The sequence below is a fragment of the Panthera leo genome, chromosome C1 (assembly GCF_018350215.1).
Source record: "Panthera leo isolate Ple1 chromosome C1, P.leo_Ple1_pat1.1, whole genome shotgun sequence".
Classification (NCBI taxonomy): Eukaryota; Metazoa; Chordata; class Mammalia; order Carnivora; family Felidae; genus Panthera; species Panthera leo.
The window spans coordinates 41,342,281-41,360,217 of NC_056686.1; the positions used below are offsets into that span (position 1 = coordinate 41,342,281).

The window sequence follows — 17,937 nt, forward strand, 5'->3', positions numbered from 1 at the left end:
ACAGACCCAGGCCAAGAAACACTGTCAGAACTCTAAAAGCACCCGGCACCTATATCCTAAATGTTATGATAATCACTTCTCTGCTTTATAGTTTGTACATATAAGTACATATATGTACTTCTAGACCAGTGTTTCTTGACCTTTCTTTTTCCCATTATCAACCCTAAGGAGGCTTTTCAGATTTTCTCCTAATCACTCTCTTTGAACTTTTAATATCACAGATACACTGTTTATCTGTATGTATATCTGTGATTTCATATAAGGTATATAAAGCCTACTCTTATTCAATGCAGGGTTACAAATGATTAACTTTTTTAAGTTAAAAGTTAAAATTTTAAAGACTATCAAATATTTTACTTTGCTTTATAATTGTATTTGCTTTTTAATGTAATTTAAATTGTGATGCATCAAATTACATGTGTATCCATTTATTAATAATAGCAATACAAATAAATTTTAATTAACATCTATTTTTCCAGCAAAAAAAAAGCAATTAAAAAAATTAATTTCCTACAATTTTTAGTAAACTTTTCACTTTTGCTTGATCCAAAAAGAAACTTCTAGCTTAACTGGCTACTAGATATTAAGACAATCAAAATTTTCTTTTCAGTACTTGGCATAACTAACGGGTTAAATAACTTGTTCAATTAAATAAAGTAGAATATTTTTATTTAATTCCAAAGTCAAATACAAAAGCACAGAGTATCAATACCCACAAAGCAGCTAATGAAACCAACTGGCACATGCAATGCAGATCACCTCTAGTGATGACTCCAAGATCAAGCAAACATTTCAAAGTTCTCCAATCATCTACGCACCAGTTTTGTAGCACTGACAGTGAATGTGCTTTGTATTATCTTCTATGAACTCTTATCACTGTAAATGGTGCTCACGTGATACTCAAGTAAATTAAAAACAGAAATTAAATACTAAGTAAAGATTTTGCCAGCTAGGGTTAAGCTTTGGAGGGCCACAAGCCATTATAATATTGAACATTTTTTCATCTAGAAAGAACCAATTTTTGCCACCAATGGGAACAATATGCTCCCTGCTGAGAATGCGTGTTCTAAACAATCCAGTTTTATTTTTTATTTTCTATAAATGGAAATATATTTATATATTTTTTATGTCTGACTTATTTACCTATTTATTTTAATAGTCATCCACGATGGTACATGTGGCTATGGTTCATTTATTTTCACTGCTGTAGAATATTCCACTGCATGAAGTTACTCATCCAAGCTACTGCAAATAGTCATTTGGGCTGATTCCAGGTTTAGACCATTACAATCAATGCTACCATAAATTCTTACAAATGTGTAATATGCACATTTGCACAAGTCTGTCTAGGTATACATCTAAGAAAAAACTCCTAGGTAATAGTATATGCAAGCATATGTTCAACATCACTAGCTAAAACCAAAATTTTTATCAGCAGTTCCAATTCCTCCATTCCTCCAAAACCTCACCCTCACCTGGTATAATCAAACTTTAAAATTTACTACAACTTTCAAGAGTACAGTTAAATCTCATACTGGCTTTAATTTACATTTTCCTGACTCCTAATGAGATTGATTACCATTTCATACATTTATTAATCATTTGAATTTTTTCTTTGGTAAAATACTTAAGGCTTTTTCCTACTATGTTGTATTTTTTCTTGATTCTAATATATATTCATTTTATATAATATTTAATTATGTTACATACAATTATACATATAATCTAATAATTAAAAATTAATGACAGTTACTTTTAACTTTTTTAAAATTAAAGAATTATTTATTTGGCGGGGAGTGGGGGCAGAGACAGAGAGAGAGAGGGAGAGAGAATTCCAAGCAGGGTCCGTGCTGTCAGCACAGAGCTCCATGAGGGACGCTTCAACTCACAAACCATGAGATCATGACTTGAGCCAAAATCAAAGAGTTAGACGCTTAACCCACTGAGCCACCCAGGCGCCCCAACAGTTATTTTAAATATAAGTCCTTGGTTATGTGTGTTGTAAATATATTCTTCCACTTTATACTTGTTTTTCCCACACTCCTTATGGTATCTTTTGATGAACATAATGTAGTATCATTTTTCTTTATTTTTTGTGCTTTTCTATCTTGTTTGATAATTCTTACTGGGGCTAAAGTTACACTCCTCTCTAAAACTTTTAGTTGTACTTTTTACTTTTTGGTCTATAATCCACCTGGAATTGACTCTTTGTGTATGTTGAGGAGAAGTCAAGTTTATAGAAGCCCAATTATCTTGGAATCATTTCTTTAAGAAGTTCTTTTAATCACTGCTACACAGTGCCCCTATCAAAAAGCAAGTGTCTACATATGTGTTGGTCTATTTCTAGGATTTCTGCTCTGTTCCATTGGTCTCTTTGCTTAGCCTTCTAATACCATAATGTCATAATTACAAAACAAATCTTAGTATCTAGTAAGTCCTGCTATCCTGTTATTTTTCCTATGCAAAAATAATTAGCCCTCTGCCTTTCCTTATAAATTTTAGACTTAGTTTTTTTAATTTAAAACTACATAAATCTTCTGAGATCTTGGTTGCAATATCGCTGAATCAATACATTAACTGATAACTGAAAACAGGTATCATTAAAAATAAATTAAGCTTCAAATCCATGAATAGTACTTTTCTCAAATTACTTAGCTCTTCCTTAAAATCTCACAATAAGGTTTTAATATATTCCCCAAAAAGAGTCTTTTTACCTAATTTTTGGAATAATTTCTGAGTGTTTATTTTTTATAGCTTTAAAGGTATTTTAACTATCACTGTTATGGAGAAATACTACTGACTTTTATATATTAAACATTATCAATTTTATCATTTTTATTTTATGTATCAAGCCACACTAATAAATTATGTTAAATAGAAGTGATAACAATCTGCATCTCCTTCTTATATCTGATCGCAACTTGAAAGCTTTCCAGGTTTTACCATTAAATATAAGGCTTGGTTTAAAATATCAAATATCATCTTGAGAAAGTTGACTTACACTCTGTTAGCTAAGAACATCTTGATGACCAGATACTGAATTTCACCACATAATTTTTTCTACATACATTTTTCCCTTCAATCTGACAATGTGATGAACTGCATTAATTGACTTTCTCATGTTAACCCTACCTCATAATTTTCAACCCAACTCAGTACTACTGTATCTTTATTACTATTTGTATGTGAGTATGGTCTACAGTTCTTTTTATATTACACTTTCTTATATCAAGAGGTCATACTACCTTCATAAATGAGGGAGGAATTATTTATTCCTTCAATTTTTTGTAGACCTCTAAACCTAAAAGTTGATTTTTGTAGACCTCTAAACCTAAAAGTTGATTCATTTCTTTGTTATAAGATTATTCAAACTTAAAAAAAATTTTTTTTAATGTTTATTTTTGAGAGAAAGAGACAGTGCAAGTGGGGGAGGGGCAGAGAGACACGAAGACACAGAATCCAAAGCAGGCTCCAGGCTCTGAGCTGTCAGCCCAGAGCCGAACACAGGGTTTGAACCCACGAGCTGTGAGATCATGACCTGGGCCAAAGTTGGACACAACTTACTGAGCCACCCAGGCTCCCCAGATTATTCAAACTTTTTAATTATAATTTCTCTTGTGTGGGTTTTGTAAATTATATTTCTAAGAATTACACACTTCTCTTTTTTTTTTCACTTACTGGCATAAGTATTCAAAATATCTTATATTTTCAATATCTGAAAAATCGTAAGTCATATTCATTTTCATTCCTGACATCTGCACATTACTTTTTCTTCCCCTTGACCAGTCTCGTGAAAGGCTTATCTATTTCATCAGTTTTTTAAGAACCCACATCTAACTTTCTTGAAACTCTGAGAAATAATTCACATACTGCAAAATTCCCCCTTTTAAAGTGCACAACTGGGGCACCTGGGTGGCTCAGTCGGTTAAGCATCTGACTTCAGCTCAGATCATGACCTCACAGTTCAGGAGTTCAAGCCCCACGTCAGCTCTGTGCTGACAGCTCAGAGCCTGGAACCTGCTTCAGATTCTGTGTTTCCCTCTCTCTCTCTGCCCCTCCCCTGCTCGCACTCTGTCTCTCTCTAAAATAAATAAAAATTTAAAAAAATAAATAAAAAAGTGCACAATTGAACAGATTTACTACATTCACAGGATTGTGAAAACATTAACACTAATTTCAGAAAATTTCATTACCCACTAAATAAACTCTATACCCGTTAACAGTCATTCCCTTTCCCCATGTTCCTAGTCCCTGGCAACCACTATTCTACTTTTGGTCTCTACGAATTTATCTAATCTGAGAACTACAGACTAAAGAGACATATTGCATGCAATGCATGTACCTTGATTGGATCATAGATCAAAACAGCTAAAAAATAATTGGAGGACAATTCAATTTGAATACACTCTACATATTAGATAATGTAAGGGACTATTAAATTTTCTTAAGATATGGTATTATGGCATTGTAGGAGAATGTCTGTTTCAATAGAAGATGCACATTTACGTATTTAAGGGTAAAGTATCATGAAGCCTGGTTGCTTTGAAATTGTTCAGAAAAAGAATATATAGAGAGATAAAGCAAATGAACAAGAAAATGTAATGGGTATCATTTGTACTATTCTTTCAACTTAAAGGTTCAAAAAATTATAGAAAGATATGTACCGATACTATGCATTTAAGTGAAATAGTACATATGGTATGATAATTCTGTTTTTGTAAAAAGAAATACACACACACACACACACACACAAACATATAATGTTAACTGCTATAACAAAAGGGCCAAAAATGTCATTACTCAATCAAAACAGAAGTTTATTTCCTGCAACTTTGACAGTCCAGGCTGGATTGAACCAGATTAAGTAGGTAGCTCTCCTCCACTCAGACTTTCAGGGACTCAGGCTTATAATGGCACTGTTGTTTTCAACATGTGACTTTCAGAGTCATTTACTTTCCAGCTGAGGTGTAAGTTCAGACACTATCTCACTTACATTTACACTTCAATGGTGAGACTTTCCACAAGGCCACTCCTTATTGTTGCAGGGGAGGCTGAAATTTTTCATTCAAGTTGGGCAGCTATGTCCCAACTTCAACTCTTAACACTTGAGAAGAGATTTCACTGGAAAGCAAGTACTCTTATCAGTCATTAAAAAAGGGAACTTGGCTTGGGGTGCCTGGGTGGCTCAGTCAATTAAGCGTCAGACTTTGGCTAAGGTCATGATATCGCAGTTCATGACTTCGAGCCCCACACTGGGCTTTCTGCTCTCAGCACAGAGCCCGCTTCAGATCCTGTCTCTCCCTCTACCCCTCCCCTGCTCACACTCTCAAAAATAAATACACATTTAAAAAGAAGAGGGTAGAGGGTCTTGGCTCCTATGCTGCTTGCAGCCCAAACCAGTTTGTACTCATCCCTCAGGTCCTAGAAAACACACCTCCTTCATGTAGCCTCCCTTGATTTCTCTTTTTTTTGTGAGTTCCTTTGAAATTAAGAATTGATGCCACCTAACGTCACTTAATTAAAAAAAATTTTTTTAAGTATTCCAAATGTCTTCCCTTTGCTGGTTTGGAAGTTTTACACTCAAATCCTGTTCTTTTAGAAGTTACCCTAGAAAATATTACATGCATCCTTTTAACTTATCAATGTCTAATGTTAATCAATACCTTACCCCTCAAAATACCTTTTACTGCATTTACCATTACTCCTGATATGCCATTGTTGCTTTAATTTTGTACTTTTAAATTTTCACTATTGCTTTAATCAATGTTCATTTATATTTATTCACATAAAATGACTTTCATTGTTCTTTTTTTCATCTCTGATCTTCATTTTCCTTCTGCCTGAAATAAATTCTTTAGAAATTTCCTTCAGTAAGTTGGCTGGTGGCAAACTTAATTGTGTATCTGAAGGTCTATTTTACAATCATTCTTGAAAGATATTTTTGCTTGGGGTACCTGGGTGGCTCAGTCAGTTGGGCATCCGACTTCGGCTCAGGTCATGATCTCATGGTTTGTGAGTTCAAGCCCTGCATCAGACTCTGTGCTGACAGCTCAGAGCCTGGAAACTGCTTTAGATTCTGTGTGTGTGTGTCTCTCTCTCTGCCCCTCCCCTGCTCGTGCTCTGTCTCTCTCTCTTTCTCAAAAATAAACATTAAAAAAAAAAAAATTTTTTTTTTTAAAGATATTTTTGCTTGGTATAGAATTTGTGGTTGGTAGTTATTTTCTTTCAGGCTATTGCAGATATCCAACTGTCTTTAACCTTTCACTACTCTGAATAGTCATTTATCAATCTAATATACCTTTGAAGGAAATTTGACCTTTTACCTGGCAAACATTTCCTATATTTGGTTTTCTTCAAATCACTATGTTTTTCTACATATGGATTTCTTTAATTTTTTTAAAGATTTTATTTTTAAGTAACCTCTACACCCAATATGGGGCTCGAACTCACAACCCCAAGATCAAGAGTCCCATGCTCCACCAGCTGAGCCATCCAGGCACCTCTGGATTTCCTTTAATGTCCACCTTTGGAATTTGTTAGGTTTCTCTAACCTTTAATATGATGTTCTGGGAAGTTTCCAATGATCAACCTTTCAAATATTGTGTCTTCTCTATTTTTCTCTCCCACCTTCTAAGACTCCAAGATATACTGACATTTCTGCTATATCCTTTATGCCTCTTTTCTTTTTCTCTGTATTTATTCACCCCTCTTTGTGTTGCATTTGGAACATCTTTTGGCCTTACAGCCTTTCAGTTCACTAATTCTGTCTTCAACCGTATCTACTCTTTTCTTAAACCAGGCAATTAGGTTTTCCTTTTTTTTTTTTTTTAAAACATTTACTTATTTTAGGGAGAACACAAGTTGGGGAGGGGCAGAGAGATTGGGACAGAGGATCTGAAGTGGGCTATGTGCCGACAGGCTGACACAGTGAGCCCAATGTGGGGCTCAAACTCACAAACCCCAAGATTATGACCTGAGCAGAAGTCAGACACTCAACCGACTGAGCCACCCAGGTGCCCAAACCAGAACTTTAGGTTTTCAATTTCAATCATCCTATCTCAGTTCAAGATATTCTTTTTATTTTTATTATCCAAATCTCATAGGCCATGTTACAGTTTCCTATTCCTTGCAACTATATTCAAACTTGTGCCTTCTTTCTTTAAAAACAGAAAGTGCAAACATTTTTATAATTTGTGTCTAACCATTCCAATGCCTAAGATTTCTAATGTATTAAAAATCTTTATTTTCTCTCTCTGCCCTTCCACCTTCTCTCAATCCAAAATATATAAACATTTTTTTTAATCCTTGTTTTCTGTTTTAACTCATGTCTTGTTTTGTGTGCCTGCTTACGTTTGACTAAATGCTGATCATTTTACTTGAAAAACTATTTATAGGAGCAATGTAAAGCCTAGGATGAAGAATTTTCTTGTTCTTTTTTCTCTTTTGCACATTTATTTGAAGTACAACTTACCAAAAAAAACCCTATATATATTTAAAACATACAATATGATGATTTGATTACGTATCCTTTTGAAGTGATTACAATTAACACATCACCCTACATAATTTCCTCTTTGTATGTGTGTGAAAGTTGAAGATCTATTCTTTTAGCAAACTTCAAGTGTACAATACAGTATTATTAACTACGGTCCCCATGCTGAACACTTTATCTCGAGAACTTATTCATCTCATAACTAAAGACATGTGCCCTTTGACCACCATGTCCTCATCTTCCCAGCTTCTGGTAACCACCATTCCAGTCTGTTTCTATGAGTTTGGATTTTCTTTTCCTTCTTATTTATTTTATTATTATTAATTATTATCATTATTATCATTGTTATTATTATTATTATTTTATATTTTTTCTTTTTGGTGCCACATATGTTAAGATCATACAGCTTTTGTCTTTTTCTGTGTGGCTTATTTCACTTAACTTAATGTCCTCTAGGTTCATCCCTGTTGTTGCAAACGGCAAGATTTCTTCCCCCCCCCCCCTTTTTTAAATGTTTATTTATTTTTGAGAGAGCAAACATACAAGCAGGGGAAGGGCAGAAAGAGAGGGAGAGAGAGAATCCCAAGCAGGGGGGGCCTGATAGGGGGCTCAATCTCATTACCGAGAGATCATATCCTGAGACAATATCAAGAGTCAGAGGCTTAACCAACTGAGTCACCCCAAGATTTCCTTCCACCTTATGGCTGCATAATATTCCACTGTCTATATCTATGTAGACATATTTCACATTTTCTTCATCCATTTATCTATCAATGCAAGCATTTTCTTTTTAAAGAACTTGTGTTTGCTTCTCTCAGGCATCTGAGAACACTACCAGTTCTGGGCCACTTTAATTCACAATGAAGACTTGAAGTTCACCAGAAAACTCAGGCATTTTGAGAATAGGCTGTAATTTCTTTGGATGCCTAATCCACTTCCTCAACCTGAGTCCCAGATTACTATAAGGAAGATCTCCTGTTAGATACCCCACTTTGTGGGTATCCAGGGTTTTGATATTTCTTGCTCTTGCCCTGAAACACTGATGTAGCCAAGTCCAAATATATTGAAATTAGCAAATGCCATCAGGGCAAAAGCAGCTTCCATTCTCATTTACTTACCAGAGTAAAAATTCAGTCATTGCCTCAACTTTTTACTTATATGATCCAATATATTAATAAACAATGTGACCTGTGTGAAGGAATTGGATTTACTGACCTATTAAAAAATCCTGGCACTTAATACATGCTATAGGAGTCCTTTCCAAATGATCAAAAGACTTTTTATTCCTTAGTAATTGTAGAAGTATATTATATAAATTATAGTGGATACAATACTTAATGCTCTACCACTATCATTTATGTCATAAATTCATGATGATATTCTAATTATTTTCTATTAATATAGTAGCATTCTTCTTTTTATTTCTGGTAGCTTTTTTTCTAAGTAGAAACAAATGTATAAATATCTTCTGATTTCCTACAGCAGTCCTCAAATCAAAAATGGATACAGTCTCCAAAGAAGAAATGAAACAAGTTCTTTAACTAGACTTTACACCATGCTTCATTAACTCTGAGGTGGTCAGAATTTATTCAACATACGCTTCACCTAATCTTTTTTCCAACAAAATAGGCTTTTTCCTTCTTTATATTTAGATATAATCAAATGTGGGTATTTTCAGTTTAGGGGTATTGTTATTTGTTGTTTGTTTTGGGGTTTGGTTTTTTGGTTTTTGTTTTTTGGGTTTTGGTTTGTTTTTTTTTGTTTTTTTTTGTTTTTTTTTGTTTTTTTAATTTTTTTATTTATTTTTGGGACAGAGAGAGACAGAGCATGAACGGGGGAGGGACAGAGAAAGAGGGAGACACAGAATCGGAAACAGGCTCCAGGCTCTGAGCCATCAGCCCAGAGCCCGACGCGGGGCTCGAACTCACGGACCGTGAGATCGTGACCTGGCTGAAGTCGGCCGCTCAACCGACTGCGCCACCCAGGCGCCCCTGGTTTGTTTTTTTAACCAAATATAAAGTCATGAGAATTCAACTTGACTACCGCTCAAGATTTCTCCACATTTACAAATATCTGTTTGGATTTTGTGAAATCTTGGGAGCTAAGAACTTTGAAACAAGAGCAAACATGCAGTCATCCTCAGAGTATTCTTGATTTTATAAGTTCACAGGAAAGATAATCTTGAACATGATTTGCATTGCCTTAGTCAATTAGTTTTGTCCCTATCTTTTGGTTATTTTCAAATTAAATGTTTAATTACAGAAACTAATACACTGAGTATCAAATGTGTGTGCTATGAGCATGTTCTAAAGTATACAATTAAAAACAGCTAGTTTTTAAATAGTTCACTGAACACAGGCAGCCATATTAGAGATTAAGGAAGAAAAACTAGAATGTGGTATCCTATTATAAATGTTATCAAAGTAATATTGTCAATTTTAATGGTATTTTAACACTGTTTTAGCAAAAGAGTTGTTTACTGGGGATAGAGGAACATAAATATTTATCCCGTTGAGAAGAACGGCATATGCTTTCAACTTATGGGTCAAAATCTCTTAATGGAAAAGACAATTTCTTTAAGAAAACTGAATTTTTGTCATGTTTTTGAGAATTTTCTGGTCATTTATGGGTTAATTTTATGGTAATTTTTTCTATAAAGAAACAGTATTAATTCACTCAACAAATATCAGTATAGATTATCTATCAAATTCTGGATGCCGGAGAGATATCAACAAATAAATAGATAAAAATCCCTGCCCTCCGAGGGCTTACATTATATTGATCAAATTCAAGATTTCTTTTTTTATATTTCAATCTTATATTTATCTAGAATTTTCTACTGTAGACTCTGGTCTGCAACCTGTGACATCAAAACTCTACTAACACATGGACAGAAACTTTCTGGAAAACAATTTTACAGTGAGTATCAAAAGCTTTAAAAAAAAAAAAAAAAAAGCCTTGCACATGGAACATTTTCCAGAATAGATCACATACTGGGATACAAATCAGCCCTCAACAAGTACAAAAAGATCCAGATCATTCCGTGCATATTTTCAGACCACAATGATATGAAACTCGAAATCACTCACAAGAAAAAATTTGGAAAGACCATGAATACTTGGAGATTAAAAGACATCCTACTAAAGAATGAATGGGTTAACCGAGAAGTTAAAGAGGAAATTAAAAAGTACATGGAAGTCAATGAAAATAACACCACCATAGCCCCAAACCTCCAGGATGCAGATTTGATCCCTTTTGGGTCAAAAGAGGGATATAGCAATCCAGGCCTTCCTAAAGAATGAAGAAAGGTGTCAAATACACAATCTAACCTTACACCTTAAAGAGCTGGACAAAGAACAGTAAATAAAACCCCAAACAAGCAGAAGATGGGAAATAATAAAGATTAGAGCAGAAATCAATGATATCAAAAAAACAGAACAGATCAATGAAACCAGGAGCTGTTTCTTTGAAGGAATTAACAAAATTGATAAATCCCTAGCCAATGTGATCAAAAAGAAAAAGGAAAGGACACAAATAAATAAAATCAAGAATGAAAGAGAAGAGAACACATGCACCCCAATGTTTTATAGCAGCACTATTGACAATAGCCAAAGTATGAAAAGAGCCCAAATGTCCATTTACTGATGAGTGGATAAAGAGGATGTGGTATATTTACATACAATGGCGTATTACTCGGCAATCAGAAAATTGAAATCTTGCTATTTGCAACAACATGGACAGAACTAGAGGGTATTATGCTAAGCGAAATTAGAGAGGACAAATATCATATGACTTCACTCATGTGGAATTTAAGATATAAAACAGATGAACATAAGGGAAGGGAAGCAAAAGTAATATAAAAACAGGGAAGGGGACAAAACATAGACTCTTAAATATAGAGAACAAACTGAGGGTTGCTGGAGGGGTTGTGGGAGAGGGGATGGGCTAAATGGGCAAGGGACATTAAGAAGGACACTTGTTGGGGCACCTGGGTGGCTCAGTCGGTTGAGCGTCCGACTTCGGCTCAGGTCATGATCTCGCAGTCCGTGGGTTCGAGCCCCGCATCAGGCTATGTGCTGACAGCTCAGAGCCTGGAGCCTGCTTCGGATTCTGTGTCTCCCTCTCTCTCTGACCCTCCCCTGTTCATGCTCTCTCTCTCTCTGTCTCAAAATAAATAAATGTTAAAAAAAATTTAAAAAAAAAAAAAAAAAAAAAAAAAAGGACACTTGTTGGGATGAGCACTGGGTGCTAGATGTAGGAGATCAATCACTGGATTCTACTCCTGATACCATTATTGCACTATATGCTAACTACCTTGGATGTAAATTTTAAAAAATAAGTAATAGAAGTATTCAAAAAAATTCAAAAAAAGAAAAAAATCCTTAAAAATGCACATGCAAAAAAAATACACATGCATGCAAAAAAAATACACATGCAAATATACTCAGCAATTTTACTTCCTAGAACTTAATTAAAAAATAATTAAAGATGTGCACAGAGATTAGGATATTCATCACAGCATTACAAATACTAAAAAACGGAACACAGGGGCGCCCGGGGGGCTCAGTCAGTTGAGCATCTGGCTTCGGCTCAGGTCATGATCTCACGGTCTGTGAGTTTGAACCCCGCGGCGGGCTCTGTACTGACAGCTCAGAGCCTGGAGCCTGTTTCAGATTCTGTGTCCCTCCCCGCTCTCTTTCTGCCCCTCCCCCACTCATGCTCTGTCTCTGTCTCAGAAATAAATAAACGTTAAAAAAAATTTTTTTTTAAAAACTGAACACAATTCAACTAACCAATCATATGTAACTTGTTAAACAGATTATGTTATTCTTTATACAATAAAAATAACACACAATCCCTTAAAATTAGGTTTTATAAATTACATCATGATGTATAAAAATGATATGTCTTGTTTAAAATATAAAAAGGACCCATTCATATGTGGAATTTAAGAACCAAAACAAACAAACAAACAAAGGGAAGAAAAGGGACAACTCAAAAATCAGACGCTTAACTAACTACCGAGGGGAGGTGTGTAAGAGGATGGGTCAAATAGGTAAAGGGGATTAAGAATACACTTATCTTGATGAGCACTTAGTAATAGTTAGAATTGTTGAATCATTATACTGTACACCTGAAATGAATTTAACACTGTGTGTTAACTATACTGAAATTAAAATTTAAAAATTAAAATAAAAATATAATAGGATATGAATAATAATCCCAAATACATTTAAAAATATAGACGACCATACACCAAACCATTAACCATAGTTATCCTTAGATATCAAATTAGGAACAATCTTACCCCTTTTTTGCTTCTGTTTTTCCATATTTTCTACTAAATTAGAAAAAATAATCGCAATAATGAGCCAATAGAGTATACATTATTTATAAAACTCAAAGGTGTTTAAGGGTTTCAGTGTAATCTTCAACACAAAGACTAAGTATATTACAGAACAAGAGCCAAGGTGCATTTAATAGTTTGCTCATTTCTCCAGATAAAGTATGACAATTCTACAGAATTAGAGTACAGCCTGAAAAGAAATACCATAGAAAAATGCCCAATGTCTCCATTTGTAAAATGTCGTTAGATAATTAAAATAAAAATACATTTTGAGTTAGTTACCTATCGAGGGCCTCCTTGAAGTATTTTCTCTGGACATCAAATTGAAAGACTGTACGTTCACAATCAGTTGAAGCATTATCACTACCCCCATGTTTCTTCAAGAAGGCATCAAATCCATTTTCATCTGGATATTTCAAGCTACCCATGAATACCACTAAGTGGAAAGAACACAAAGTGAAAGAACACAAAGATGTAGACAATGTTATTATCAACAATGAAATTTCTCATGTGCAAAACAAAACAAAACAAACAGAAGAAATATACCAACATACTAACAATGCTTATGTCTGGATAATTCTTTCTTCATTATATTTCTGCTTTTGTAATTTTCTATAATGCTCATCTATTAGTTTTATACTAAAACAACTAAGCACTTTATTTTTTAAAAGTATTTATAAAAAGGGCAAAATGTAAGTATTAGCATATATGCAGATTGTTACTATGAAAGTCCTAAGGTGCATGTTTACCCTCAAATAGCTTAGAAAATCAGAATATAAATAAATAATTCAAGAAAACAAATATAGACTTAAATTTATAACTGTACAGCAACCACACAGGTTTTATTTAGGTATATTCATAATTAAACTGAAGATTTTATTTTGTTTTGATATTAATCATGCCTTTTTATTTTCTGTATTCCCAATGTTTGACAGCTTGGGGCATTGCTAACCCTGGAAGAGGCAGTCCTTCCCAAGGTTATAAGATTCTTAGAGATGGGCAACTATCTCCTGATCTGTTGGCCTTACCATACCAGAACAATAATAAAATCTACATTTTAAAATAGTTTTATAGGTGGGTTTCATTCTAATCCACAAAATTATACAGTCAAGGAGATTAAAATTAAGTCTTCCCCTATGATATTAATAAATGCTTTTCCTTTGGGGCGCCGGAGCAGCTCAGTCAGTTAAGCGTCCGACTTCCGCTCAGGTCATGATCTCACAGTTCTTCCCAGTGTCGGGCTCTGTGCTGTCAGCCCTGAGCCTGGAGTCTGCTTGGGATTCTTTTTCCCTCTCTCTCTCTCTCTCTGCCCCTGCCCCACTTACACTCTGTCTCTGTCTCTCAAAAATAAATGTTTAAAAAAAATTTTTTAAATAAATAAATGTTTTTCTTAGTCTTTTCTCTTATTAAACATATCACATTTCTATAAAACCAGTTATTTATCTTTAAAATCAATTTGTACAAATTTGGAGGAAAAAACACACTCAGGAATAATATTCTATAAAGATCTTACTGTGTTCCAAAAAGTGTGCCAGCCCAGGCAGGTCATCTGGATCAGCAAAACTCCCAACTCCAACACAAAGAGCCGCTGCAGACTGGAGTAAGTAGAACACATGCAAATAGTGAGTCATTCCTAAAGGAATAACACTGTCATCACGTATTAAGGATTCACTTGGAGATGGATGTTTCCAACAGAAAGTAACAAAATTCTTTCCCTGAGAATCAGGAGGAGCAGCATAGTGAAACTCACCAGAACTGTGTCAGTTTCACCCTGCTGCTCCTCCTCTTGCCATCCTCCCAAATGCTGAACAGGTGCAGACCTAAGGGAAAAAGCAGAAACAGAAAAAAAAGGAAAGGGGACTAGCCAGCCCACCCAAATATCATTTCCTGCCAGCATTTCAGAGTTCCGAACCAAGTATGTTTCCTGACTTAATAGATTTTGGAAATCTGCAGAAATAATTTATCTAGGTAGATTATTTCTAAAGATCTTAGCAATTAACGACTATGTGTTCAGTAACTAAGTTATTAGAGGTGAGACTTCTCAATATGTTACTCAGAAAATTCTGTTTTTATTAAAACAGGGTAAAAAATAACATGTCAGGAAAACATTTAATAAAGATAGTAAATGGTTAAAAAAGAAAGTCTTTAACTATTAAAAAAAACTACAGAACTAAACTTTAAAGAGGCTTTTTAGTTCTTCTTTTCTTATTGACGATATACAGAACATATATCTGATCTGTAGGTATTCTCCCAATACCTTGGGCAAATCAGAGTTTTTAACAAAATGGATGGCCAACAGGTATACCAAATTATGCACTAAAAATGATTAGGGTATACCATTATGTGATTGTAAATTAAAAGACACAAAACAGAAGAGGAAAATAGTCAATTTGAATCCTTGAGGATAGGAAGTTGAATTACTAGCTTTCCCCACATTTTAGAAATGTCAATTTTAAAGGGCTAACATTTGGTGATATAGACTGTTTTGATAAATGGTTATTCCTCTAAAAAGAGAGCTTTCAAAAAATAGCATGTACGTGGCATAAAGCCTGACCATGTGTCATAAATGGAAAATATGTTTACAGAAGAACCAAACAGCCTCATTTTACACTGTAAATCCCATTTTGAAGTTGTAGGCACATAAACTCAGTTAAAAAATAGGGGAATATCCACTTCTTCAAACTACAGTCTAACCTGTTCTGGGATGTTTAATAGGTGCCTAACCTGCTTTCAGCTCCAACTACCCCATAAAGATTTCTTGCTTCGACCAGGGTTGAAGACATTTTTGTATAAGATGACTTAAACCACAGTCTATCAGTCAGCTTTGACCACAGCAAAAACAGGCTCTGCGATTGCTAGAAAAGAAATTCATACTTGAGAATTATCTACCCAAGAAATTCATACTTGAGAAATTCATACTTGAGAACTGACTTAAGAAAACCCTGAACAAATCATAATTCTGTATGTATCATACTTAAATTTCAACCTTGTTAGTTTATCAACCTTTCAGATCAAGAACAACTTCCTTTTGGGAAGATGAAGATGGAGAGGGCTAAAAATGATGCCTCAGGTAAGTAGTTAATTCTTAATTAGGTAAATGTTCTCCAAAAACCTCAAAATTATTTCTTCCCACTTCTTTTATTAACTTTCGTATTTACCTTAAACAAGATCCACATTTTTCAAATAAAAATCAAACCATAAAATCACTGAAAAACCCTAAGCTACTCTTTAAGCCATCTCTTACATAGACTATTTCCCTTTTGCATACACTTATTCATTCATGAATATAAATCATTTCCAATGTTACAATCAGTCATAGGATCTTTCCTTTCACTAGTATAACCACTGCATCTGAATAAACAATTTGATTTCATCTTCAAACTACATTAGGTTCCTGTATTCCTTTCTAATATGACCTAGAACATTAGCAATCAATCAATATGAGGGAATATACCAACTGAGTTTTCAGAAAAGGCAGCATCTAAACCATTTTTAAATGAGCACTAGAATCTGATCTTGCTGTTCTAAAAAAGGTAAACATTTAGAGTTTGATCCACCTAAGCAAAATAAAAAGGGGTACCAAAATACTGTATGCACATCTTCATTAGTCAAAGGGGCTTACAACCCCTATAATAAATCTAAAGTATTTTACTATGTCTTGACAATAAAATCAGCTGTCAAAACAAGTCTTTAACCCTAGAGTTTTACTTATCAGTTGACAGATGATATAAAGAAATCCAAAGTATGGAAAAGTTACTAACAGATATAGAAGGAAACTTTTAGATAGGAAATATTCACTTATTAAGTTATAACATAATCAGTTTTAGAGCTAAAATAGGCCTTAAAAATTATGTATATAATCTAGGGACACCTGGCTGGCTCAGTCAGTAAGAGTATGTGATTCTTGAACTCAGGATTTTCAGTTCATGTCCCACATTGGGGGAGACATTACTTAAAGAAAAAATAAAATCTTAAAAAAATAATTACCTATATAATCTAATCCTGTTGTTTTAGAAATAAGAAAATGAAAAGGCATAAAACCATCCAGATAGAGCCAGAGCCAGAATTAGAACTCAGGTTTCCTGACTGTTAGTGTTTTTCACTTTGTGACTTATATAATTTCTTCCTATTATTGCTCTATTTGGAATTATGAGATCTATTTTAAATTAATGTATTAGTTCCCAATTTATTTATAAAGACCTTAATACAAAGTATCAAGTGGCATATGTATATATATTTTTTTCTTTTCAGTATTTTGGTTTTTATAACTAAAGTTTTCCAACTAAAACCACTTGTCCTAACATGTTACCCCAAAACAGGCATTACTCATAATCTATATAGCAAGGGGCAAATAGCTTCTCACAGACATGACTCAATCCCCTTTCAACAAAAAAGTGAAAAAACTGGTACAATCTTCTTTAAGAAAGTAATTTTTCCAGGAAGAGTGACTATCAAAAGGATTTACTCATAACATATTTACACTACCTATATCTCACATCTTTTTATCTCTGAAGGCTGACCACCTTATGGTAGAATACATTTGACATCTATATTTTAGTCTTAATAATATGAACCTTACTTCATTTGTATGTTGACTGTACCATGTTGAATATATTATCAGTATTCAAGAAACTAGCTTTAACAAACATTTGCTGATCAATCCCACTATAATGCCTCCAAAATATTATCCTCTAATATAGGTACTCCCTACTGCAAAATGGAGGCATTCTTTAAAAGATATCTAGAGAGGAAAATTCTCCTTATCAAGCCCTATTGATATATTTACTTATTGTTATTATACTTGACCTATGAACAACATAGGTTTGAACTGCCCAGGTCCACTTAACTTGTATTTTTCAATAGATACAACACTGTAAATGTACTTTCTCTTGTGATTTTCCTCATAACATTATCTCTAGCTCACTTTACTGTAAGAATACAATACATAATACATATACAAAATATGTGTTAATCAACTGTTTGTGTTTATCAGTAAGTCTTCCAGGGAAAAGTAAGCTATTAGTAGTTAAGTTTTAGGTGAATCAAAAGTTATACATGGATTTCCAATTGCACAGGAGGTTGGGGACCCCTAAACCCC

The 17,937-nt window shown here is 34.0% G+C and overlaps 1 protein-coding gene across 2 annotated transcripts in view; it reads right to left on the bottom strand.

The window, feature by feature from the left end:
- The window catches only part of NRDC (nardilysin convertase), a 101,537-nt gene that overhangs the window by 42,825 nt on the left and 40,775 nt on the right, over window positions 1-17,937 (bottom strand). The window contains exons 3-6 of one of the 2 annotated variants that reach the window (XM_042951284.1): window positions 15,564-15,694; window positions 14,590-14,659; window positions 14,353-14,434; window positions 13,122-13,275 (exon numbers count right to left, since the gene is read on the bottom strand). In XM_042951284.1, coding sequence (XP_042807218.1) covers window positions 13,122-13,275; window positions 14,353-14,434; window positions 14,590-14,659; window positions 15,564-15,694 — 437 coding nt within the window. The remainder of the gene's footprint in view (window positions 1-13,121; window positions 13,276-14,352; window positions 14,435-14,589; window positions 14,660-15,563; window positions 15,695-17,937) is intronic. The other variant, XM_042951285.1, reaches the window with a different exon arrangement.